This window comes from Clavelina lepadiformis, chromosome 1 (genome assembly GCF_947623445.1).
Source record: "Clavelina lepadiformis chromosome 1, kaClaLepa1.1, whole genome shotgun sequence".
Classification (NCBI taxonomy): domain Eukaryota; kingdom Metazoa; phylum Chordata; class Ascidiacea; order Aplousobranchia; family Clavelinidae; genus Clavelina; species Clavelina lepadiformis.
This window is the reverse complement of record NC_135240.1, coordinates 26,986,716-27,010,442: the sequence shown is the minus strand read 5'-3', so window position 1 is coordinate 27,010,442 and position 23,727 is coordinate 26,986,716. Positions and strand designations below refer to the sequence as shown.

General features: G+C 38.6%; 5 protein-coding genes across 7 annotated transcripts; 1 reads left to right on the top strand and 4 right to left on the bottom strand.

The window, feature by feature from the left end:
• Positions 1 to 955: 955 nt before the first annotated feature.
• LOC143447429 (CWF19-like protein 2) lies at positions 956 to 6,678 on the bottom strand. 2 transcript variants are annotated; one of them, XM_076947534.1, is made up of 4 exons: positions 6,392 to 6,678; positions 6,106 to 6,175; positions 5,637 to 5,734; positions 956 to 3,323 (listed from the first exon to the last, which is right to left on the bottom strand). In XM_076947534.1, exon 4 carries the CDS (start codon positions 3,258 to 3,260, stop codon positions 1,167 to 1,169), a length of 2,094 nt encoding a protein of 697 aa, XP_076803649.1. In that variant the 5' UTR covers positions 3,261 to 3,323; positions 5,637 to 5,734; positions 6,106 to 6,175; positions 6,392 to 6,678; the 3' UTR covers positions 956 to 1,166. The 2 variants fall into 2 exon arrangements, with proteins under 2 accessions (XP_076803649.1, XP_076803640.1); XM_076947525.1 differs by having other exon boundaries at positions 5,637 to 6,678.
• LOC143447441 (all trans-polyprenyl-diphosphate synthase PDSS1-like) lies at positions 3,324 to 5,641 on the bottom strand. The gene has a single exon (XM_076947546.1). It carries the CDS (start codon positions 5,207 to 5,209, stop codon positions 4,001 to 4,003), a length of 1,209 nt encoding a protein of 402 aa, XP_076803661.1. The 5' UTR covers positions 5,210 to 5,641; the 3' UTR covers positions 3,324 to 4,000.
• A 628-nt stretch (positions 6,679 to 7,306) lies between the features above and the next one.
• Positions 7,307 to 10,485, bottom strand: LOC143461413 (target of Myb1 membrane trafficking protein-like). Its single transcript, XM_076959245.1, has one exon. It carries the CDS (start codon positions 10,321 to 10,323, stop codon positions 8,935 to 8,937), a length of 1,389 nt encoding a protein of 462 aa, XP_076815360.1. The 5' UTR covers positions 10,324 to 10,485; the 3' UTR covers positions 7,307 to 8,934.
• Positions 10,486 to 12,558: 2,073 nt separating this feature from the next.
• LOC143469225 (uncharacterized) lies at positions 12,559 to 18,763 on the top strand. The gene is made up of 4 exons (XM_076966852.1): positions 12,559 to 13,044; positions 13,264 to 16,620; positions 17,329 to 17,499; positions 17,667 to 18,763. Exons 2-4 carry the CDS (start codon positions 15,238 to 15,240, stop codon positions 18,618 to 18,620), a joined length of 2,508 nt encoding a protein of 835 aa, XP_076822967.1. The 5' UTR covers positions 12,559 to 13,044; positions 13,264 to 15,237; the 3' UTR covers positions 18,621 to 18,763.
• A 219-nt stretch (positions 18,764 to 18,982) lies between these two features.
• Positions 18,983 to 23,703, bottom strand: LOC143469233 (protein XRP2-like). Of its 2 annotated transcripts, none has more exons than XM_076966864.1 (8): positions 23,257 to 23,703; positions 22,784 to 22,903; positions 21,520 to 21,707; positions 21,158 to 21,287; positions 20,799 to 21,027; positions 20,494 to 20,636; positions 20,060 to 20,192; positions 18,983 to 19,451 (listed from the first exon to the last, which is right to left on the bottom strand). In XM_076966864.1, exons 2-8 carry the CDS (start codon positions 22,865 to 22,867, stop codon positions 19,279 to 19,281), a joined length of 1,080 nt encoding a protein of 359 aa, XP_076822979.1. In that variant the 5' UTR covers positions 22,868 to 22,903; positions 23,257 to 23,703; the 3' UTR covers positions 18,983 to 19,278. The 2 variants fall into 2 exon arrangements, with proteins under 2 accessions (XP_076822979.1, XP_076822987.1); XM_076966872.1 differs by having other exon boundaries at positions 20,814 to 21,027.
• Between the last annotated feature and the right edge of the window lie 24 nt (positions 23,704 to 23,727).

The following is a 23,727-nucleotide window of genomic DNA, read 5'->3' as shown; positions in this document are numbered from 1 at the left end:
ATAATAGACATCAAACCTGAAAAAACAAAAATGCCAAAAGCCATTTTAAGGGTAACCACCGGTTCTAGGTCGATCCAACCCACGGACGATAGAATTGAGCACTAGATCCAAAATAATGAAGCCAGTATTCAATATCGAGTAATGCTCTATTGCTGTAATGCCTTTGTGCTCCTGTTCAGAAGACCTGGTGCACCAGGTGGGAAGTGTGTGCACCCTGGGTTGAATCGTCCGACCACCGTAACCACCACATATATTAACTTTGATGAAGCACAACATATCTAGTGTAATGTCAGTATTAAAACATAAAATTAGTTTGGCCTTCTGGTACTTCCCGTTCCGCAGATAGGTGTTGTTAGCACATGGCCCAACTAGCTGTGGTTTGGAGTAACATGGATGTGAAGTGAATTTCTTTGGAAATGCCTTTCAAAAGTCAACACATAAGTAATGGCAGACAAAGCATGTTACCACATTTATCAATTCACTATAGAAAAGCTTTATAATTTTCAACTTTGTTTTGACCGCTTCTGACATCCCAGTTTCATGACTTCGTGAAATGTGCGGACGTTCGGTTGTGTAAGCCACTCCTTCTGGAACTTAAGTCAACCGTTCTTTTAGGATGAGCGCATTTATTACACAGCACTGCTCTCCACCTAAACCAAAGTAGCTAACCTTTTTTGGCATCGTTCGCCATAACATCGTAGTCAATCAATCCTAGCGCACACTAGTGTGTAACCCGACACTTTTTTGTATCTCAACATCGGAGCAGTTACCTTTTTAAAACATTTTTGATATCTGGATGTTTTTGAGACATAAATTCCCAACTTCATCCGGTGACTCGGAACTGGTATTTGTATCCAAACGCGGAGGAAAACTTTTTCCAAATCAAAATATCACAGGATTAAAATTATGCACAAGACACTTTTGTTCTAGGCTGGTAGAAAGAGGGGGTTCAAAATGTGGTACAAAGTATAGCATTCTTTAATACTGTTCAATTACTGGTTAACAGCTAGTTGTGAGGATAAGGCAAAATCACTTCCAAAATTACGGCCAGTGCAATGCAGCTTATTGTGATTAAAAACTTATAGTAAAGTGCTTGGAATAAATGGATGCTGCAAAAATCGCATCCGCTTTTATTGCAAGTATAAATCTTTTGCTGACTGCAACATTTACTCTGTTGGTGATGAAAAATCGAACTTTTTAAACCTTGATTCAAACTGCAACGTCCTCTTCGTTTGTTCACCCAACTCTTCCTCCTTTGGTTTTCTCCAGAGAAGAGGCTCTGCGCTCAACATCCCTCCGACAATCTCTCTTCCGAAGTACGATGGGAAACGAATCTCATCCTCAATAACGTGAGCAAATCCACCATCCATGCCAAAGTCGACTGCAAAATATGGTAAGCCCACCGGTACTTTCCCTTTTACACTCCTACCCCGAGTGTCAATCAAAGCTTTGTTCTGGGCCCACTCCCCTTCACATTCTTGGATCGCTTTCTTGAAGTAAATCGGAGCTAAATCCCCAATTTCTTTCGGCATCGGAATACATTCAATGAAAAAATGAGGCGAGTGTTTTAAGCCCATGCAAGTCTGCAGGAAAACACAATCTTCGTCTTCTTCCATGAACATCCTACACAACGCACGCATAAATTGTCTTATCTCCTCCCAGACATCTTCATCAAGGGAAGTTCCAGTAGCACAATGGTGCATCGGAGCAATGATACAGTGTCCAGGCTGAAGAGCACGGTGAGATGGCAGTTTGAGATACGACACTCTTCCAATTGCAATGATCAAGTGTTTCGGATTCTCTCTGTTTCCAAAGCAGTGTTTACATTTTTCCAAACGACGCATTAATTTCTTCTGCTCGCTGATTGCTCTTCTTCGATTTTTTTCCTCTTCCTGTGCTTTGCAGTTCACCTTCCCCGCCTGTGATTCAAACATGTCATCCAGTGTGAAGTTATCACCATCTGTCTTCCTGAAGAGTTTTGAGCTCAATCGGGATAAAGTTTCAGTTTGGTCTTCTGCCAAGCCATTTCTCTCTCGTTCGACCAAGTCCTTCAGAGTGTATCGGTCATCATCAGCAAAGTACTTCTCTCTCTGTCCTTCTTCATCGTGGACCTTCACTTTCTTGTGTTTCAGTTTTTTGGCCATTTTACTGGACAGTGGCATTTCACTCTCTGTAATTGGCCACTCCTGACCAGATTTGGTCATTCTGGTTAGAATGATGGCCCCGTCTTCATCAGAATCACCACTGTCTGAGTTGACACGCTTATAACCCGATTCACTTTTATCAACATTTCCACTTTTCATCACCGCTTCAGCTTCTTTAGACAACTCCAACTTCTTTTTTAATTTTTTCACAAGCTTGTCATTGCTCATCATCTCGGCCCTGATTATTTTTGCACCAATCACGTTCTTTTCTTGTTCGGAAAGAATTTTTACTTTGTTTGTATCTGGTGAGACTACAGTAGGTTGATCCTGTTTAGCTTTTTTCCCCTCATCAGCACAAGGAACAAGTTCAAGGACTTGGGATGGCTTATTTGTAGGAAAATTTTGATCTTCATTCTTCTGGTGCCCCACTTTTTCCGGCGGATCTCCCTTGACAGATTGTTGCAATGGTTTCTTCCATGACTTTGAACTGGTGTTTCTGCGCATATCTCGTCCACTTCGGGAATGATACCTTTCTTGAGGTTTGTAATCGTCAGATGGTTTCATGAATCTTCTTCCAGAAGATCTTCTCCTCTCAGACTCCTCCCTTCTTCTACTGCTTGACTTTCCTGCTTTGGTTTCAGCTTTATCCAAAAGCTGTTGAAAAGCCTTCCAAGAACCATAGCGTTCAGCTGCAATAGATTCGATGCCGCGTCCAGATTCCTTGCTTTGTTCCTGCATCCGCCTCAGAGATGACTGAAGCCACGATAGGTCTGGAATCATTTCAGGCTTCTTGGTCTCTTGCATCTCAGAGGGTAACCCGTCTCCCCCCATCTTCCAGTAGGGGTTAAGCTCCTTTTTATGTTGACCCATCTGGTCAATGGTCTGGAGACTTTTCAGAGACGGAATGTTGGCTTCAGTTTTCGCTTTAGCTTGCTCTTTTGCTTCCTTGGAGGAAATTGTCCGAATTCCTGACAGGAAGTCCTCCTGCATCCACTGCTCTTTGGGCAGAGGGTTCCCCTTTTCCACCCACTCGTCCTGATCGGACTCGTTACTTGACCTTGACTCTTCTCGGTGATTCTTCTTGTGATGCTTCTTTTTCTTTGTTTCAACATCCATTTTAAATGTGACTTTAATGAAGGAAGTTAGGTGGCCTTTTTATAAGTTCTACACCTGCCAAACCTGCAAGAAAAAATAATCAAATAAGATAATCACTTCCAGGTTAATACCGGCAAATGATAAATATAAAAATCTGAAACATTTCTCTTGTTTCAAGTCAGTACGAAAATATACAACACAGTTAAATCAATATTTAAAGCATTTTCGCATAGCTTGAAAAACTTTAATAAACTGTATATATATATACCATATTATACTGGCACAACACTACTAAATGTTCTTATAAAAAAGTTCTTGTAGATTCAGATTGTGTGACATTTATCATGTTTCGTTACAAAAACTGCTTATGGAAGTCCAAATATGCACTACATAGTTGGACCACTGACAACAAGATCAGAAATTAAATATAATACTAACATTGCCAGTACGTACTCTCTGTATACAATAACAACAATATTTCAAACAATTAAAGTAAGGAACAAATCTTATCCTTATAGGCAAAATTTTGAAACCTACAGAACTTTAAACATAAGAATTTTAAAAATAAGACAATTGTGAAATTTTTTTTGATTTTCTAAATGATTTTACTATTCCAGTGAAATTCCATCAGGTTTACTGTCTTAGTACTACGAATTCATCCCATAAAAAATTTCCTATAAAGTGCAATTACAGTTGAAAATATATAACCTATGCAAAAACAAATTGGCACAAATTAGTAAAGTTTGTAACCAGAATTCTTGTTATCTGGTTCTGTGTAAAATATGCTGAGTTAGATCTGCCAAACTCTCTCTTTCAACAGATGGCATAATTTTGTTTAAGTGATTTACTGCATAGTCACAATATTGTTTCGCTAAAATTCTTGTTTCATTCAAGCAGTCGCTATTATGGACGGCATTTAAAGCAAATTCGACGTCACCAGGCTTCTGAAATCGACGAAGAATCATCGAATGCAACTCTGGAAACTTTTCACATGCAAATAATACCGGAGCTGTAGCGAGGCCTAGTTTTAAATCTGCTGCTGATGGTTTGCCAAGATTCTCAGCTGTTGAAACAAAGTCTAACATATCGTCCACCAGTTGAAAAGCAATACCAATATTTTTGCCAAACTGATACATTGCTTCAATCACCGGGGCGTCAGAATTGCTCAAGTGGGCAGCTGCTTTACAGCAATTAGCAATCAGACTGGCAGTCTTTTTGTAGGTTTTCTTTAAATAATGTTCAAAGTGACCCTGATTGTCTTGTTGCATAAGTTCTCCACGAACAAGATCGCCGATGATATGTGATATTATTGACGTCACTTCAGTATCATCTATAGTTGAAAGTAAACATGATGCGTTTGAGACCACAAAATTTCCAGCCATAACCGCATTTCTGTCGCCACACATCGAATTAACTGAAGATTTCCCACGTCGAATGTCTGATGTATCAACCACGTCGTCATGTATCAGACTTCCAATGTGGATCATTTCCGATATTAAAGCAACTTTCTTTTGCTCATTCGAAACAAAACTCCTGCCAACATTGTGATAGTTACAAGCCCTAGATGTCCAAAACACTATCAGTGGCCTTATAGCCTTCCCTTTACCATCAAAGTAATAATGACACATTTGGTCCAATTTGTAGATGTCTGTTCGAAGCAGGCTTCTTATTTCTTCGTAGATTCCGGTGAGATCTTCATGTAAACCTTGCTTGGAATGTGCAAAAGACACTGGGTGTACTTGAGACATAGAAAAGCAAATCTGACGATTTAACCACTTCGACAAGAGGCCTTTTTGTGTAGAATTTCCAACTCTACAGATATTAGGTAGAATAACCGGTGGTTTATTGCACCAATTATGAAGTTCTGATATTGATGAAAAGCGTCTTGAACTGACAACTGATTCAGCCGGTAAGCCTCCATGTAGAATACCTTGACGAATTCTTCCAAAAACAGATCGTGGCAAAATCATTTTACATTCCTTCAAACACGATCTTTATTATGTTTCTAATGCTTTACCATTCTCACTCTTTAGTTCCTAGATTATGTGCAAATATATATATATGTAACAAGTTTATATAGCACCAAGGTTTTCCTTGAAAATGACATTTGAAGGAATGTAAGTTGTTGTTTACTGGTGTAGTAAAAATCAAACTTTAATAAGGGAATCAATAAATTTTTCATTACAACAACATAACATACACCTAAAACATGGTATATTAGACACTATAACACAATGACTGAATATGTACAAAAATTTCCATAACTAAATAGACGAGCAAGCAAAGAGATAAAAAATAGAATTATGAAAAGTAAAGTCAACTACAATTTCATAATAAGTAAATTCAGAATCAGAATCTTAGAATACCAGTAGTAAAACAGAACAAGGTGTGACTAACCTGATATAAAAGTTCCTAAGTTTAAATTGGCCCTATGGTCAAAGGCTATTATATTTAGCCATGTGCTTGGCAGAGTAACTGACAACTCAGAAAACTTTCTGCAATCAAATTTGGGAAATTGAAAACATTGTGAACAAAGATTACTTTTAAAATGTAGAAATTTTTAACCACCTAGGCCTAGTGTTTTCCACCATGTTTTTAAAAACCAAGATTTCTTTTTTAGCTTAAAATTGCATTGGCTTTAACCTGCTTGCATATATATTTATATTAAGACTGACATTGGCTGACAAAGCACTCGTGTTTAGATGCTTTCACATGGCCAACTAGCCTATTTCATGTTCGGAAGAATGTTGTGCTGAGATTAGAACAGATTTTGGATTCAAAACCAGTGTAAAATGTGATAATAGTCTGTCTACAGTCCAAAACAAGTATTAAGTCACACAACCTAGGTCTAAGGAAAAAAACCTACTTCTGTGCTTGACAACAGATTGCTTTTGAGCTAAGAAATTGTACGAGCAACTGATGAAGATGAGGACATCCTGAGGATGAAGGATATCATATTATTATTATCCTAGGATTAAGATTTCAATACCATACCATGGAGACGAAGAGATAACCAACTGATGGCACTTCATAAGGATAGTCAGATAGTGAAAAGTATGGCATGAACTTCATATATGTGCGAGACTAATTAATAAGAAAGTTGCACCTTTCACGTTCATAATGATTTATAATAAATAAAAAATACAAGTTACCGGTCGGCCTAGTTGTTTGAAATCCAAATGAAAAAAGAATTAAGGTTTTAGTGCAAGTCATCAATCAAAATTTGTGCCTCCACAGATACAAATTCTCAACAAAACCTAGGCTAACAGCCAATCAAATTGTCCAGTTTAAAGGCATATGGCCGAAAATAAGTAGGCTATCTTTTGCAGGCAAAAAATTTGCAGTCACGTTTTCAGACAATTTTACAAGTCTCTTATTGAACCATAATTCTTATATGGTCTGCTACAACAAACGTAATGCTGTTATAAAATTACTGCCATCTGACATATAAAGCATCACGTACTCACGTCGTCCTATCAACAGCTTAGCCTTAGGCTGTGCCAACGTCTCTGTCGTGATCTGTGTCCAGCGACACTCTTCGTGAATTAAGTTCGGACACGACTTATCGATTGTGGCTGGCGTCTTATAAAACCACTTCACTCCAAACTACGCTTGAAACTGCTTTAAACAAATGCAGCAATGCCGTATGTAGATAGCTTACGCAACTGCACAAAGCTTATTCCTTATAAAAACGTTTCCACATGATTTATTCAAATATTTTTACATAACACATTGTGGCGTCACAGGTGTCACGGATTCCCATACGTTAAGACACTGGCGCGTATGTTTATAGGCACACGTAGGCTTTGTCCCGGCGTCCCGCTTTGGAATTTAGTCAGCCAGCATTGCCCCACACTATTAGCATGCTCTGATAGGTCTGGTCTGATAGATAGGGTAATAGGTCCAGTAGTGAGTTGATTGTTAGCGCATTCGCTAGTTCAGTAATAGCAGGCTAAACGTGCAACAATTAACTGGGGAAATACTTTCTAACTAGATCATTCTTTGCTTAAGTGATGCCCACAAGGGCATCGGATTAAGATTAAGTGGTAGACTCAATAAGCAGCCACAACACGTTAAACATTGGTTTAATATAATGGAGAGAGCATATTAAAGAATGAGTTACAACACATACAAAAACATTTAATGATTACATGTGTTAGAAAGAGTAAAAATGTTTACATAAATATTGAAGGTTCGAAACGATTCAAAGTCACGGAACTATTTATCAACTAAAAGTCGCATCACTAAATGAGAATCAGTTCTATTGAATATGTTCAGCTCTTAAATTAAATATATTGGTAATCAACTCATTTAGTTGGGCCCAAGCTGCAAGCAATAATTCAACATCAGCCACAGATGTCATTAAAATATTATCAATTCGCAACTTGGCATTAAACAAAAATATGACAATTTAATCACACAACAGTAAATATTTCAAGCTATGGGTTGCATATTTATACATATATACAGCACTTTGAAAAGTTCTTAACATAAAAATAGTAAATTTATGAGATTAGGACACTGTGGTTGGGAACTATTGAACTGTTACGTCCAACAAATTTTAAAACAAACTGGAACTTGAGCAGAACTTACAGAAATCATCTGCAGAAAACTTGTACCATAAACATACCAACGCTGCACTTTGATGTTTGTGTGTAATTGACGACAGTTGCATTCATCAAATTCCTGGATAAAACACATGTTTCTAAAAAAAACACATTTGGGTGTTGGATAAGTTTTCATTGACAAATAATAATGGATCAGAAATCGTGTGCTTAACATGTTGGCATGTCTATGAGATGCACCATATAAAGATGTATCTATAACACACGAGCAAGAGAAAACAGAAAATGATTAAACTGAACACTGCAAATTCATGAAACCAAACAGGAGATAGGCTGACAAAATGTAATCTTAGAAAATAATAATTCTGTTGCAACCCTTTTCTTACCAAGTTTATTGTGTTGATAGCTTAAGGTGGGCAATTGTTCATCTAATAGATTCTAATTAAAAAACATAGCACTGCATAATAAACAAAGCGTACACTGCCGAGTTTGAAAGAATTACCATAAAGTACATTACAGTAGATGCCATGTTGGCAATTAATAAAAACAGCATTATCCGCCACAGGCAGATAAAAAGCGAATAAAAAACTTTTTTTTCAACAAGTTCTCTGGCAAAGATATGTGCAAGAAATTTGCTTTTAACGGTTTCTGTATGAAGTTACTTAGATAATAAAGTGTCGAAAAATACAAAGTTAACCTTAAGAATGCCAAACTATATCCTGTTTTTTATTTTACTTTAGATAATTTAGTAATTAAATTTTTTTCTAAACCTTAAAATGCTTTTAAAGGTATGACTATGTCGTGAGATATGCATGAATGCCAAAATTTTTTCAAACTGAGAAGCAGACCCATTGTAGTGACTGATTCAATTTCAAAGGCTTTAAATTGGAAACTTTAGTTAGACACAAAAAACTTGCAAAACACTGGTATTCTTAGCAAAAGAAAAGTGTAAAATATGTAATTAAATACGAGAACACATGGTAACCTGCACAAAAACCAATTAAGACAACATAACTCGCTTTCAAACACCCAGACAAAATAAAACAGTGATTTAAAACCACCCACTTCATGCATTTCAATAATTGGTAATAATACATTGAATTGTTACATCACAATCGACACAACAGCATTTATTTGTCAGGAAGCTGACTGGCAACAGTAGCTCTTTGATTGAGAAAAGCACTAAATTCATCGGTCACATTTTCCGACTCTGGGGGATTACCCAAAGCTGATCCATCGCTTGACAGCCATTGCTCAATTTCGTTTTCTGATGCACCAAGGTCAAGAACTTCCTTTGGGGTATCATCAAATGCTGCTAACTGCTCACTAAGTGTTAGCTGCGATGATGGCTGGCTCTTTGCTGGACTTTCCCCATTCAAGCTGATCCCGGCAACCTCACTGGACAGTTCCTTTTGGGGAATAGTGTTACTGGTGGGTGTGTCATCACCGAAATCGATCAAGTCACTAACAACCGGTGTCGGTTGTTCAGTGTCGGAGTAGCTAGGTGGTGGTTCAACTGGATTGGGGGTTGGGAAGTTATGAGCAGTGGATGGCACTGGATAGCTGGGACTCGCAGAGGCGGGAGGCTTGTGTGGTTCAGAGGATGCCTCTTTGGTTGATTTATATCTTTCAAACCTCTCGTGACGAAGAAAGACATTGTTAAGATCATCGTTGAGTCGAAGCAGGTCCACCGTAAGATCTTCATTGGTTACCTGGCCAATAAGCTCAACAATACGTTGTTGCATCGCACGACAGGTGCGGCTAAGTTCCTGCAAAAGTTCATATTCAGCGGGGTCACAATTTTGCGGGCTCAATTCGGTAAGCATCTCTGAAAACACCTTGATATTTCCATTCACAATCGCCATATCTTTTCGCAGCTTGGCTTGTTGTTCATTTGACATTTTAACAGGACTTCCAGGATTACTCGCAGCAGATCTCTGGGGTGGTTCTGATGGATGGGAAGAGCGATGCGGTTCTCCAGGGGGACGATCTCCTCTCGAAGTGCTTTGAGGTTTGGGGCCATATTTAAGCATTCCTTTCAATGAAGTTGTTTTGGGAAAATCGTAACCTTTCTCCACCAGTTCGTCATAAACAGCCTTTACACCAGACATCATAGGGTTGGAACCAAATGTTTCAGCATACTGCTTGATCAACCCCAACACCCGTTGTTGCAAAACTAGAGGCGGATTATTTTTTGGCTGAATAAGTTTCAGAAGTGTGTCATTGCAGAATTCCTTGCTTGTGACTAGGATATGGAATTGGCCTCCACAATTTTTCACACATGTTTCAAGCAAAGAAAGGGTGATGCTGATTTGATTGAAATTCTTGCTACTTGACAATCTCTTCTTTATTGCCCGTACACCATCTTTAGGACCCTCCGAATAGCTGTTTATTGTGTCGCATGCTTCCATGTTAATGTTCCATTCTTCTTCATTAAGCGCAGAGGCAGTCGCCTTATCCACCAGCTGCCCAGCTGGTGAATGGAAAGCATTACTAAACATTGAATGAACTCTTTCCATAGTTTCAACACTAAAATCTGTTCAACAAAGTTGCTTAAATTTCAGCCAGAGAAAAACACAAAGCCTGCAGCCAGAGCAGTATGCGCTATCGTAACCACAACCGAAGATTTACGTACAAATGTACACACACGAACCTAAATATAGTTTTACAAATAATAATTAAATTAAAGAGACAAAGAGCAGGGGAGCATCGGACTCATAAAAAATGCACTCTGGCAGCCTGCCAGACTACAGAGTATGGCCGTTTTCAGCAAGATCTTACATGTACCAAATAATGCAAAATGACAAGTGTGGTTGCAAAAATGTTTGGACGAACAGGAAGTGCGCAAATGCACAGTGAAGTGCTCAGTTTGACTTATTCATTCTCGAAATCAAACTAAAATTGGGTGCGTAGAAGCTCAGCCCAAGTTATTAAGCGCGCAAAAACGCACCTAAAGTCAGAAATTGTGCCACTGTATAACTCGTAATGGAAAATAGTGCTGAGTGCACCTTTGCCAAAGTCTGCATTCTGGGTATCAACCTGCATGTCTTTGATTAGGTGATTTGGCTACTATCAGTTAAGCTAGGCTTAGTAATGTTGTGAGTAATATACCCTTAGCCTTAGGCAAGGCATGAATAACACTTAATGCTTCTGTTTAAAGGTCCTGTTAAACAGTTCCCAACTTAGGAAATACAATATAAAAAACGTGACTATTTCACCGTATGGGTGATGCAGCCTGGTGTTAAAGATAGGCGGTAAGGTAAGAAGAATGGGTATGCAAACAGTTGGTTGCAGTTATTTAAGGTATCATTGGAGTGAGATTTAGATTAAAAGGAAGATTTCAATTAAGTTTAGGTTACAATGTTCTAACATACGGGTTAATTTAAGATGAAACTGAGAAGAATAGCTTCAAACGCACAATTTTTTTCCAGTGAAATAGTGGCATCCTGTAAAAAATCAAAAAGCAACTGAAAATGTTTGTCAATCAACCCTATGTTGCACAAAGGCTAGCTTAGGACACACTAAAAGCCTGAAGGGGCTGAAGTTGAAAACAGTGTTTCCCAACTAGGCCTATTTTCTTCGTTTCAGCCGTTCTTGATTTTAGTGAGATCCGCTAGCTTTTGTAAACAGTAACTTGGGCTCGAGCGATGAGAAATCATCACTGAGTTTCAATTGTTTAAAAACTTTCCTCAGTCCCGTTTTTCTATTTTGCATTATTTAGTGTAGTCTGAGGATAAAAACTGTGACAGCCTTCCCGACTAGGCTATACCTTAGACAGCATAAGAGGAGGCCCAGCGGAAGCATACGGTATGTGATTAGCTACCTAGCCTAATTAGTTACATCTGTACATTACGTGTATCAGTTACATACACCTCGCAACATTTTTTGTAGCCTAAATAATCCTGGCTCAAAGTGATTCATAAATACGCTCATCCGCAGAGCCTTATTAACAAGAGCTCAAAACCTCTGATCGCAAGAAAAACACGAAGTTGTAACCGTCTGGAGCCACTTAGGCGTTGCCATCATGTGGCTTATATCTTTTTAGTCAAGTCGCATTTATAATGAGTTGATTATTATAATCTTTTACCTTGGTATTACTTTGTTAGTTTTATTAACCTAATAATCACTTAATAGTGCTTTGTTTTCTTTACCGTTTAAAAATGATTATGTAACTAGAACTAAGATTGGTAAAAAACTGTTGGTAATTCGCCCGCTAGATAGCGACAACCAACATAAACTAAAGCTTGAAATCGAGCGGTGGATTTCGAATGATACAAGGCTACATGAAAAAGGTAAGCGACATTTAGGCCTACAGTAAACTTTCAGTTGTTATCCTACATCGACGGTAAATAACGTCTACACACAAATTATTTTCAAAGCAATTGTCTTTTTTTCGAATATTTTTTGCTTAGCAAAGCATTTTGGTGCAAAGAGAGCTCTGTGATCTTTGGAAATCAAAAGACAGCCGCATTTAAAATGAAAAACTTTCTAGACATTTATGACTTTAAAATGTTTATGAGTAAACAGACATAAAATGACTCATTTATTTCTGCGTCACAGTCTTTAATTGTTATCACAACAGAAAATTAGCCTAATTTTTTTTTGAACTGCTTTGAGGTCATATTCATGCCTTTCAAAACAATTTTATTTTCATTTTATGTTGTGATTAAGAGATTATTAAAACAGACTTCTAAGTTTAAACTAATCTCCAGCAATGTGACCTTGCTCTTTTGCCCAAATCTTTGGTTTCGATGAGATATTCTGATTCAGGGAAATATGCAGACTGCAATTACTTCAGTTGACAGCAAGTTAAACAGCGAATGGAAACAATTTTACATTAAATTACAACCCGTGCTCGTGGTTTTATCAAAGACAATAGGGTAAACTATTAGCATTGACGCAGATAGACTGGACATCCTTTAGTTTAGGGAAGGGTTGCCGATAACAAGTTGACCATAATTTACTAATTTTGACTCAGTGAGATAATAATGACAATATTTGTGTCATCAATTGGAATTTCTCGTTATTGGACGCAAATTGTTTATAAAGAAACACTCAGATTGAAATTATTGAGTTAAAAGGGACTTTTTATGCCTTATCGAGAAACTTTGTAAACCACATAAGCTTATCTTTTATACCACGAAAGTTTAGCTTTCAAAAGTCAAAGCTCAATCAGTTCGGGTGTTGTTGATGTTGCATTGATGGAACATTTGGTTATGTTGAAACAGAAGTTGTCTCCGGTAAGATTCAGAATAATCTCAGTGGGATTATGGCTCTTCGGAGCGCTAGCTTCGCGTGAAACAATTTTTTTGTTGCTATTTAGCTTCAAATGTCGCTTTGCTTTAATTTAACCACAGACTTTGCGGAACTTTTAGGTTTTTTTTTATCAAGTAACCACGTTTGGTGTTAGGTAAGAATAGCCTATAATATTTTTAATGTTTTGTGTTGAATGCGCACAGACCGTTTGGCGTTTCAAGTTTCAGCCGTTATCTGACGCCGTGTTACCGGCGGCGGAATTCTTTCTCAGCCGTGGTCAATGTCGCCGCTACCATTTGTGCCACCAACCTTGATTTCTTTTGTAAAAAGAATGAATAAAATAAGGTTATTAAGGAAATGTTAACTAAAAATATCTTTGGACTGCGTTAGCCATTTGCTGTAACTACATTCGTTTTTATTTGAGAATTGATCTAGTATTCTTTTTAGTTATTACTTATTAGTTATTAGTTATTACTTTACGTAATTGCATGTCCTTGAGCTTTATTCTTTCAGCGACTAACGATTTATTTTTCTTGACGGATGAAACAGATGATATAAGGACTACTTTAACATTATAAGAATTCGACAAAGTTGAGATGTCAGCGAAAATAAGCGGTTTTAAAGTACCCCGGAAACGGATGTAATTAATTTTTGACATCTCACAAATGAAGCGAAAGATTACCAGTTTGGAGTAATTTCGCATAGTTTAATAAATACTGCTACGTATTAACAACCGCCCATGATTACGGTAGTTTCAAAGCAAAATATATTTAAAGTTTAATGACATTTACGTGGCCATAAAAACATAGTTTTGATGCGTTTCCTTTTCAAAGTAATATTGCGATGATCTACACCTCACAACTTTTGTGGGACGCATGATTTTCGTGACGTGATTTTCAATGAAGCGTGACTGTGGTGCATGGCGTAAAATTTCCTGGGACCAGAGATGAAGTTTGCTTTCAAACAATTGCAGCAGGTATGACGTCACACATAAGATAACAATGAATGGGTAAAGTTTCCAAATATATCAAGCAGACCGTGAAATAGCAAAACATTTACTCTGCATCGCTGAGTAAAGGCCTATTTTTCACAAAAAAAGCTGGTCAATTCGATTAAGTGTGAGCAAAACGAGCAAAACAAGAGTATTTTTTGCAACTGAGAGTATTTTTAGGACGGTTTTAAGCTAGAAATTAGTTTTGCGCTATTTTAGTCCGGGTCCATTAGATCCGAAATTTAATGGAAAATTTTAAATCAAGTTTCGCCGAAACTTGGGGACATCTTAAGCGTATCTTAAGCATCGGCATTCAGAGCGAATTAATGTTTAGTCGATTTACCAACAACCAATGTCATAATTTCATCGTTTTCTAAAATTTTGTTGAACTTTTTTAGCACTGTGTGCTCGTTCAAAATTTATATACATACAAAATGACGATATAAGCGATTTTAGATGTGCAATATGCTTGCAATATGTCTTGACAAATACCTACAGACATTATTATATCATTTTATGCAACGAATGGCCACTTTCAAAAAGGATTACTTCACACAGGACCGTTTACTTCTGTATTATGACGTACGTCACATGCAATCGATAAAGTTATCGCCGCAAAATCAGTGGTCGTTTGAAATGGCGCGATTATGGCGGTTAATGGAGTAAATCACACTCATAATTGTGACGTAAAATGTTTTGTGACATCATAATGGTCTTCGGGCGGTGTTTTGTTTTGCTGGCGGCGATTTAGCGACGATCGTTACAAGACGAATCTTTCACAACAACGAACATGATAAATTCACGATTTTGAACACGACGTCAAAACATGCTCGGCCGCGACTTCATAAATTCATTTTCTCTCAGCTTCGCATTTGGAGGTGAAAAGACGTAAATACCCGAAACGTGAAAGACGGACTTTGCATTGTTCGCTAACAGAGCAACATTCTGACGTCAAATGCACTTGAATGTCGTCCATCTATTTTAAGCGTTGGCGTCTATTTAAGAATTCTGCTTCCTAAAACTTCTAAAGCGATGTGGTTATGGATGAAGGGAAAAAATAGAGCAACTTGTTTAAATGTATTTACCGCTTGCTTACTTGTTTTAGTTACCATTTGCATTTCGTGCACAAACTGTTACGTAACAAAGATGTACCGACAGATATAAGGCGAAATTAAATCCGGTAAATATGCTGGCGACCTGCCCCCAGACCTGGCCAGGCACAAAAATAAAAGGAGGTAGTTTCTGTTCGGCGGAGGGCTTTAGTTCAGTTGCAAATGAAATGGACGAGAAGAAAGCATCTCAAGCTAAAAAGACGACCAATGACGTGTTTTTGTGCGGTAACCTAGCAACAAGCAATCAGCAAGCTGAGTCATACTTTATCAGCAAAGACATGACCGATTTCACAATGGACGCAATCGCAAGAGGTATTATGTCGTCACAATCAACAGATGAGTCCACCGTTTTCTCTGACCCTTTGATGACCCCGCTCTCTGAGTCAGCCGGTCACGTGATACTAGACGAGAGAATTGGCGGCGACGACGAAGAAAGGAAATTGATACTGGCCAGCGTCGAACATGTTGACTGCAAAGACTTTCCATTCGAAGAGGTTTTATCCTTAGAAGACGCAGTCAAAGAAGAGATGCGTCATTGCGCTAACAAACGATTACGATTACGTAATAATGAGTCGGATCACGTGATCATTAGTCAGAAGGGCACGGGAATTATTAAGGAAAAGTCCATCGGGGGCAAAGCGGGCAGGGCAGGTAGAAAGAACAGGCCCCCGTTGTTAAAGTGTCCCACCTGGCCTGAGAGCTACGACCAGCAGATTGAGATTGCTGGATCCGACAGTTCGAAAAAAGCGACACAAGAATCAAAACTCGATTCCCCCTCTTTCTACTCCAAGACCGCGATCGACTTCTCAGCGATCTCACATCTCTCGGAGGAGCACGACCGGATCCTTGCGCAGGAGAAGGCGGAAAAGGAGGGCTCAAAATCGTCTCTCATCTCCGAAACGACAAAGGAGAAGCTTTATGGCAAAGCAACACAAAGGAGAAATTCCATGAATGGAAACGCCAAAGCACACGCCAGGCCAGATCGCACCGGGCAACAGCACGTGGTGTTTACCGTGAGTTCGGAAGCCATAAACCCGACCCTTATTAGCGGACTCGCCCCTGTGACAAATAAGAGGCATTCCACATGTGGAGTTCAGAAAATGAGTAATTTACTCTGCGATTCCGCAAAGAAAACGACAAAATCCGCAATATCTCCGCTCGAGAAGGCGTTTAGAAAAAGATATGCTTCGACGTCCGGTGTCACAGTGACGAGCTTGCCGCTATCATCCCTGCAGAATGAGGGGAAATCCCTCCCAAGTACCCCAACCCACCAAGCAAAGCCAGACATTGAATCTCTTTTGGTCCCTGTCGACAGAAGCGAAGGAGCAAAAAAGCAGCAACATGCCGGGCTTGAGAAGCAGCCTCTCCCGCCGGAGGGCTTCAAAATTAGCCGATACCCTCTGACCAACAAGAATCCCTCAACACCGAAAGTCGTCTCTCCGGATTCGTGTGAAAAGGTAAGGAGATATCCATGTAATTTTACAAGTATTTGGGACACAGCACATGCCCTGATTGTGGAGGAAACCGGGAAAGCCAGGGTTGGGATTTAATTTTATATTTGAGCGGAAAAGGTGGTCCGACCAGTAAAATGCCGAACGTGACATGTAATTATAACCGAGGTCAAAGCCAAAGTTGTCTCAACCGCTGATGTTTTGGTCGCTCGCCCAAACTAAATAAAATCGTTTAAGAACGCAGATGCCTTGGGGGTAAATATACGGGATTATATACTGCGCGAGACGAAATTTGGTTGAATAATTTACAGGTTTGTTTAATCAGTTCAAACACTTTACCTGCCAGCTTGATATTTTGGGTTAGCATAAGTCAATATTTATTAACTTGCAAAGGAAATTTTGCACAAAAGCGATTCCGGAGTGGAAATTTTTAAAACCGCAAAACAAAGCGGACCGAGCTTTCACGATCTTATCGCTCTGGTTCGCCGCAAGAGATTGCGATTTTGGTCTAATCCATCGCAATCTCGTGGTACTAACTCGCCCGATTTGTTTTCGTTCCACTTATCGGTATAAGGCGCCGTCGTCACGGCCTTACACTAATCGGACGGTGGAAGTTTCTCTCCTAATTCACTAAAATCCTGCATTATGCACGTCATGGCGTCGGGAGTTCAGCCACGCATCGCTTTGTGTAAAAATATCTTTGTTTTATTCTAGAATTTGTTCGGAGAAGCGGAATTGCTGCGGATAATATCGGAACTGCGGAAGCAGCTTGAAAAAGCGGAAGAGCGGATCTCGGAAGTGGAGAAAGAAGCGAAAGAGTGGAAGGAGAGAGCGCAAGAGATTTTTCGAGCCAAACAAACCGTCAAAGAGAGTGAAGCGGGAAAGGTGAAAACACTTGTCAAACGTCTTGATGACTTTATATAACTTATAATTAAACATGGTATGGAAATAACGTTGATAACCAAAAATCCCCACATGTAAATGATTTATGATCACTTATACACGCATTTCATTGAAAACATGTTTTTAACGTGAGTTTAATTCCACCGCAGAAAAGAGGAATTTTTTTGGATAACCCGAAGAACTGCGAAAGTGGAATTAAGTATGACGTCACTCATTCCAAACATTGTAAGATCGACGAAAGAACGAACGTGCGACGATGGAGCGACGAAACATTGTTTGTTAAACACGACGTCAACAATAACAATCCGACTTGTCTCCATCCAATAGATGGAAATTTACCCGGGAATTCCCCTGAAGTGAGCCACATTCGAGCGGGAGGTTGCCAGAAGAGGGTGGCCACGGGAGATGGTGCTTTCCAGAGGAAGAGACAAAGAATGTCGGATGTTAATCAACATCTCTCGGAGGAGAAACATCGGAGCATGTTAGAGTGGCTTTCAAATACGGAGCCGGATGAGGAAATCGATTACATGTCTTTCCTCGGAGCTTCGACTCCGCCTAATAAGGATAACCCTCCAATATCTGTCAACAATACCGCTACGGGCACTAAAATGTCAGTAAATTTTACCACGCATGCCACGCAGAGGTCGCTGTCGCACGAGGAAGTGCGGAAAGCTTTGAGGGCGAAAGTAGAAGGAACAAAATGTGAAGTGATGAAGCAAGACATCACAAAGATGCCGCTTAGACCTAAAGATTCTATCGACAGGTTCTTGGACACTCTGACCGCTTCGCCCATGAACAATTCCGAACGGGAGCAGCAAAAACAATGCCCCTCCGATTCTATGTCCCCCGTTTCCGATAAACTCCCCAGAGATCAGATTTCTGATGCATCCCCGCCGTCTCTACTTCATTCTTTATCCGACTCCGAGCTGCAGAGCATAGATGGGAGAAGGACATCCGCGGATCCAGCTCCGCCCACGGCTCCCATTTTTAGGACGATCAGCAACTCCGAGAGCTTCCCCAACCTCAGCAAAGCGACAGGGGCGACCGATTGTCATGAAAACGCCGATTTTCTCTCTCAACTGGGCTACATTCTTGACCTTTGACCTTAATATAAAGGAATTTTTTCCACCGACTGGATTTTCTCCATCATCGTAACATTCCACTCCGACAAAGATTACCTAATCTGCGTTTCGACTTTTTCGTTTTTTGCCTGTGGTTTTGTAAAATAAACAACTTACTTACGTCATCACCTTGCTTGGTCGTCTCACGATGAAAACTTCGCCAAACAGTTTGTGCGACAACTTTATCTTACACAACGTAGGTGACGTATTAGAGGGAGGGAGCGCCACAAAAACAAAATAACTGGTTTTGTGACGTCATCATAACGGGCGAGGCAGCGATCACGATCAACTTTGAAAAAATGCGAACTCATTCCGGGTCAATTGTGACGTAAGCAGACAAAATGGCGCATTTACGGGGAAAACGCAAGAGTTTATTTTGCGAAGATTGCAGCTAAAAATTTAAAACATTCAATAAAACGTAATAGAAATCATGCGAACGTGGATAAAAACAATATCTAGGATTACATACAAAATACACACGCACGAAATACGACAATACATCACAGTGCGCTACCGGTCCGACAGAAGCTTACAACTAACGCAATCACTAACGGTTCTGTACGGAACGATAAATGATTTCAGTTGATACGAGCACCGCATGAATTTGCACCAATCCCAGTCAACCACGTCATCGCCTGCGTCACACGATCATCTGCATTTCGCAGAAGTTGTACAACTGGTCGATGACACGTTTCGCGGCAGCTGACGACTTGGACGCGTAATATTGTTGATCTTCGCTGCTCAGCTTAGCGATGACGTCATGACAGACTTTGACGCAATCGTCCCCGTTGAACTCCAGACCAATCACGGGACCTGTGAGAAAACATGAGACTCTTTGAAAATTACAAACCTCAGTGTAAGCAGCTGTGCTATGATAATAATATTTATCCTTGGACTGAGTCTTTGCACGACTTAAATCCATGATTCGTCATCGCTCATAACCTTTGTACAAGTTCCGATTGTCGCATATTTCTTTGTTCGTTGTTTGTTTATAATTTTATAAAAGTGTAAAGTTAGTGTTGTATCTATTCGTCAGGTCCACTAAGCAGGAGCAAGCGTCGTTAATGCTTTGAGAAGGGTATCACAGCGATAGCGCCATTGAGTGTTGAACAATGACCGCTATAATGCAAACCAGGCGCGATATTATTAGAAGCCTTTCCTGATCTATCATAACCTGATGTAGATGTAATATGTTGCAACCGCTCCTAGGATGATTTAGTACAGGGAAATAACAGAGAAAAAAGCATTCTCCACAACCAAGAAAGATCTCATTAAGAAAGATTACTTGTTTCATATTCTCATCTGAAACTAGCTTTAAAACCGATAAACCTTGTAACAACATATTACTTAGTTAAATTATACCCTGAATACTTTCTAATCTTGGTAATTTAAAGAATAATGCTTTATGATAAATTTTCTACCTCTCTGGGTTGACTTCCACATGGATGGGGAGTCCGCAAAGATGCGGGATGCCTCATCCGGACTCAGTGTCGCTTCTTTCGTCTGAATCAGATCAACTTTATCTTTAACCGCTTCAAGAAAATCTTTCGAGGCCTGCACAAAAAGTAGATCTTACTTATCGGGAGCACCCAACATAACCAACCGATAACCATCAAACAAGATTATAGTAAATAAAAGTTTGAAATTTATTTAAAGTCGCCCGCTATATAACATCACTTGAATAATTACATTTGCTTTCATCACAGTATCTATTATCTCTGAATCAATGTACAAGTTATCAAGTATTTTTTTCTGTCTTTCACGACATTAATACGTGAGCCACTCGGCTGCTAAGGGATTAACTCGAAATGAATCTATTTCCAAGTTTTTCTTCATTGAAATCATAAAAACAAACCTTGAAGGAATTTGCTGAATGAAATACGACCACCAAGCACGAGTCGTCGTATCTCTTCTCTCTGGCACCTCTGGTGAGTGGAACAACACTGTCTTCATTTTTAAATGTAAGTTTCAACTCACTAACCCCATCTAGTGTTGAACCTACAAAAATAAAGCAAAATCACTTAACTCAATTTAATTTTTTTAATTGTAGGGCAATTCAATTTTATTTTGTCGGTAGGTTTTTGTTTACAGTAGTTATGAAAAGCACATCATAACTTAAGAGTGATAAAATAAGAACTTTATCTGGACAGAATTTCCTACCAACAGTATTATCACCATTGCCTTGCTCCGACCGTGGATTTGAATTCACTTGAAAAAGTTCCGACAAAGACACATCCTCATGGATCATTTTCCAATTTTTCGACTGCGGTGTTGGAGTAAAGTCGTGTATATTGCTCCAGTTATTGTTGTACACACTTAGCATAGCTTGTTCAAACTGCTCAAGCAATCCTTGGTATGCGAGCTGATAACAGCCAAAGCGCATTCGAGCCTGCAAGGTCAAAACATTTTTAAATTAGATTTCTATGGGATGACGTCACAATCTAGCTGCTACATCAAAATTCCTGTGAATTGTAGTGTCAGTTAAGTACTATAGATAGATATATTTTAATGATGCCCACTGAAGACTCCATGATGGGCTGCGTCGTGCAACTTAGAAAAACATCAACTTTCTGGCAATCTCTCGTCCGAAATTGTTGGCAAGCAACAATGCATTTGCAATCCTGGCAATCTCGAAGAAATATGGAAGACCTAAAATTTGAATTAAAATTGTATAGGAATAGATTTATCGATGCAATGTTTTTAATGATGGGAATTTGGTTAGTTTGCATCTTAATGAGAAATGGTATGTAGGATTATTGGATAGGTGTAACTTGGTATTTTATGATGTTAGAAGACCCTTGTAAAAGACATTGACCTAAAAATTGTAATAACGGTGCAATTACAGTTTACAATCTAATAAACAATTTCAAATAAAGCGTACTTGACGGCCCCAATAACAAAGACACAACCAGTGCAATCATCAACGGTAATTGTTGCAACGTGGTCAAGCAAATATATCTTTGAATTCTTGCAGTTTTGTACGACAAACTGTTGGCCATTGATGGTACCAGGTTTACGGATTATCGTATCATCAACTGCTCCATCAATGATGAAATCTTTCGGATCAATCTGGAGAAATTGGCAAGAAATGTTTGAAATTACGTTTCAAAAAACTGTTCAAATGTAAAGTTTAACTCAAACAAAAAACAGCGGCATGAAAAACATTGATTGCCAATAAAAAGTGATGGTGTCAGATGTGAGGTAGATGGCAACAATGTCAACTGCAAAATGTAACTATGCAGCATCATTGTGTCAACAGCATATCTAAAAGTATTTAAGTATTCTCTACTCAAAACAAAAATAGATTAATGCATATTTTGGGGAATAGTCATGATACTAATGGTAGTCACTAACTACCAGTTCACAAAGCATATATTTAAGGGCATATTTTGACTTTTGTTTCGTTAAGTTAACAGGAAAAGTTAGATCGACTGTAAAATAGTACAATCATATACAAATGATGTCAAACTTCGGTAGCAGGTGTCAAGTGCTTGTGCATTATTATTTACTTATAATAAATCATAAGTTATAATGTAGCAATCTGAAGCTGGTCTAAGTCTAGCTGCAACTGTTTGCTTTAAATCAATACTATTGATATATTCAAGTAAAATCAACAAATCACATACCAACTCGTTGCAACAAGTACTTACAATAAAATAATCACTTCCAATACTAAAACCCTGACATTGACAACTAAATCTTTGAATGTACAGTATGCACAAATAAAAGAAATACTAATAACTGCACGATTAAAAATATACAGTATCCTCTATAGTCACTAGATAGTTGTGTAATAACGCCATCTTGATTCTGAGGAGTTCCCGGCAAAGACTCTACACTGGGTTGCTCAGTTATCAGATCATTTCATAATTGCATTCGTACAGAACTTATATATATATACAAAAATAACCCAATTTGGTGGGTGTTCCTAACCATTTCATTCACAATTGCTTGCGGTATATCTATAGAGCTAATAGAAAATGTTAAAATTCTACCAAGTACTTGCAATGGAAAATTACAATATCTGATACCGGTACTATACTCTGGCGAAAGTGCCACACAATTTATGATATTTACAGAAGGTGAAACGCTGACAACAGCCGATAAGCTAAGATAATAGTAAAACAGCAAAAAATGACAATCACCTCATTATTTCTCTTATCCCAGCTGTATTGTTTTTTCTCTGGAATTTTATCCTTTGCTTTCATCTTTGAACGACAGCACCCCATGGTTTTAAGACGGTATTTATTCCAACTTCAGTGTAACTAAATTAAACTGATGTTGAACAAAGCTTTACATCTTTCAATGCATGAGAAATGACTACATATTGCCTAATACTACTAATTCCTATCAAGTAGCTAGTACAGTTAGCCTACTTTATGAAATTTCAGCATTTTCATATATAAGGATTAGGTTAACCTTTAGACATAAGCCCAACAGCCAAAACATGATTATGTTATACATGGTTCAGTGATTACACCGTATGCTGGTATTATTTCGTTAATTACATTTTTTACATGGTAATCTAGGTAGCCTACGCACTAATTGCTGTCAGTTTATGTTTGTCTATGGACTTTAATCTATAAAAAATTTATAACTAGCCTATCACAAAACTTACGACAGACGGGTAAGTAAAGCCGTTCCGTTGTTGTGAGCCTGTGAAATCGTTCCGTACCGTAGGCTAGGCTACTTGGCAAAATTGAACCACGATATCAATCAAATAATAGTTTCTTTCACTACGATAAGGTTTTGTGATATCAAACAAACTAGGTTAAATATTTAAGACATTTTTTGCGTAAACCACCTTACATAGGTTGCAATTCACTTCACAAAAAAACAACGGATCTCTAAGTTTAACAAAACACAACCACAACTACATTGGCGTCGGTGCCAACCCGTCAAAGTTAATCTTAACCATAACTTGCCACCAAATTGTATTACCCTGTGACGCTTGCCACTTGGTCTTTGTAACGTAACCAGTTGTTCAATTTTCGATATTGACTGTTTGGAGTGAAAATATTGTGCTTACCTTACTACAATAAAAATAAATTAAGTTCACAAAGAATCAATGAACGGGATAAATTTAGCA

Excerpts from the sequence above, each read along its gene's own strand:
- LOC143461413 (XM_076959245.1), bottom strand. The coding sequence starts at position 10,323 with ATGGAAAGAGTTCATTCAATGTTTAGTAATGCTTTCCATTCACCAGCT.
- LOC143469233 (XM_076966864.1), bottom strand. The coding sequence starts at position 22,867 with ATGGGGTGCTGTCGTTCAAAGATGAAAGCAAAGGATAAAATTCCAGAG. Across the intron at positions 20,637-20,798 it reads CAATGGTGATAATACTGTTG|GTTCAACACTAGATGGGGTT; the intron begins GTAGGAAATTCT and ends TTATTTTTGTAG. Across the intron at positions 19,452-20,059 it reads GTGGAAGTCAACCCAGAGAG|GTCCCGTGATTGGTCTGGAG; the intron begins GTAGAAAATTTA and ends GTTTTCTCACAG.
- LOC143447429 (XM_076947525.1), bottom strand. The coding sequence starts at position 3,260 with ATGGATGTTGAAACAAAGAAAAAGAAGCATCACAAGAAGAATCACCGA.
- LOC143469225 (XM_076966852.1), top strand. The coding sequence starts at position 15,238 with ATGCTGGCGACCTGCCCCCAGACCTGGCCAGGCACAAAAATAAAAGGA. Across the intron at positions 16,621-17,328 it reads CTCCGGATTCGTGTGAAAAG|AATTTGTTCGGAGAAGCGGA; the intron begins GTAAGGAGATAT and ends GTTTTATTCTAG. Across the intron at positions 17,500-17,666 it reads AAGAGAGTGAAGCGGGAAAG|AAAAGAGGAATTTTTTTGGA; the intron begins GTGAAAACACTT and ends ATTCCACCGCAG.
- LOC143447441 (XM_076947546.1), bottom strand. The coding sequence starts at position 5,209 with ATGATTTTGCCACGATCTGTTTTTGGAAGAATTCGTCAAGGTATTCTA.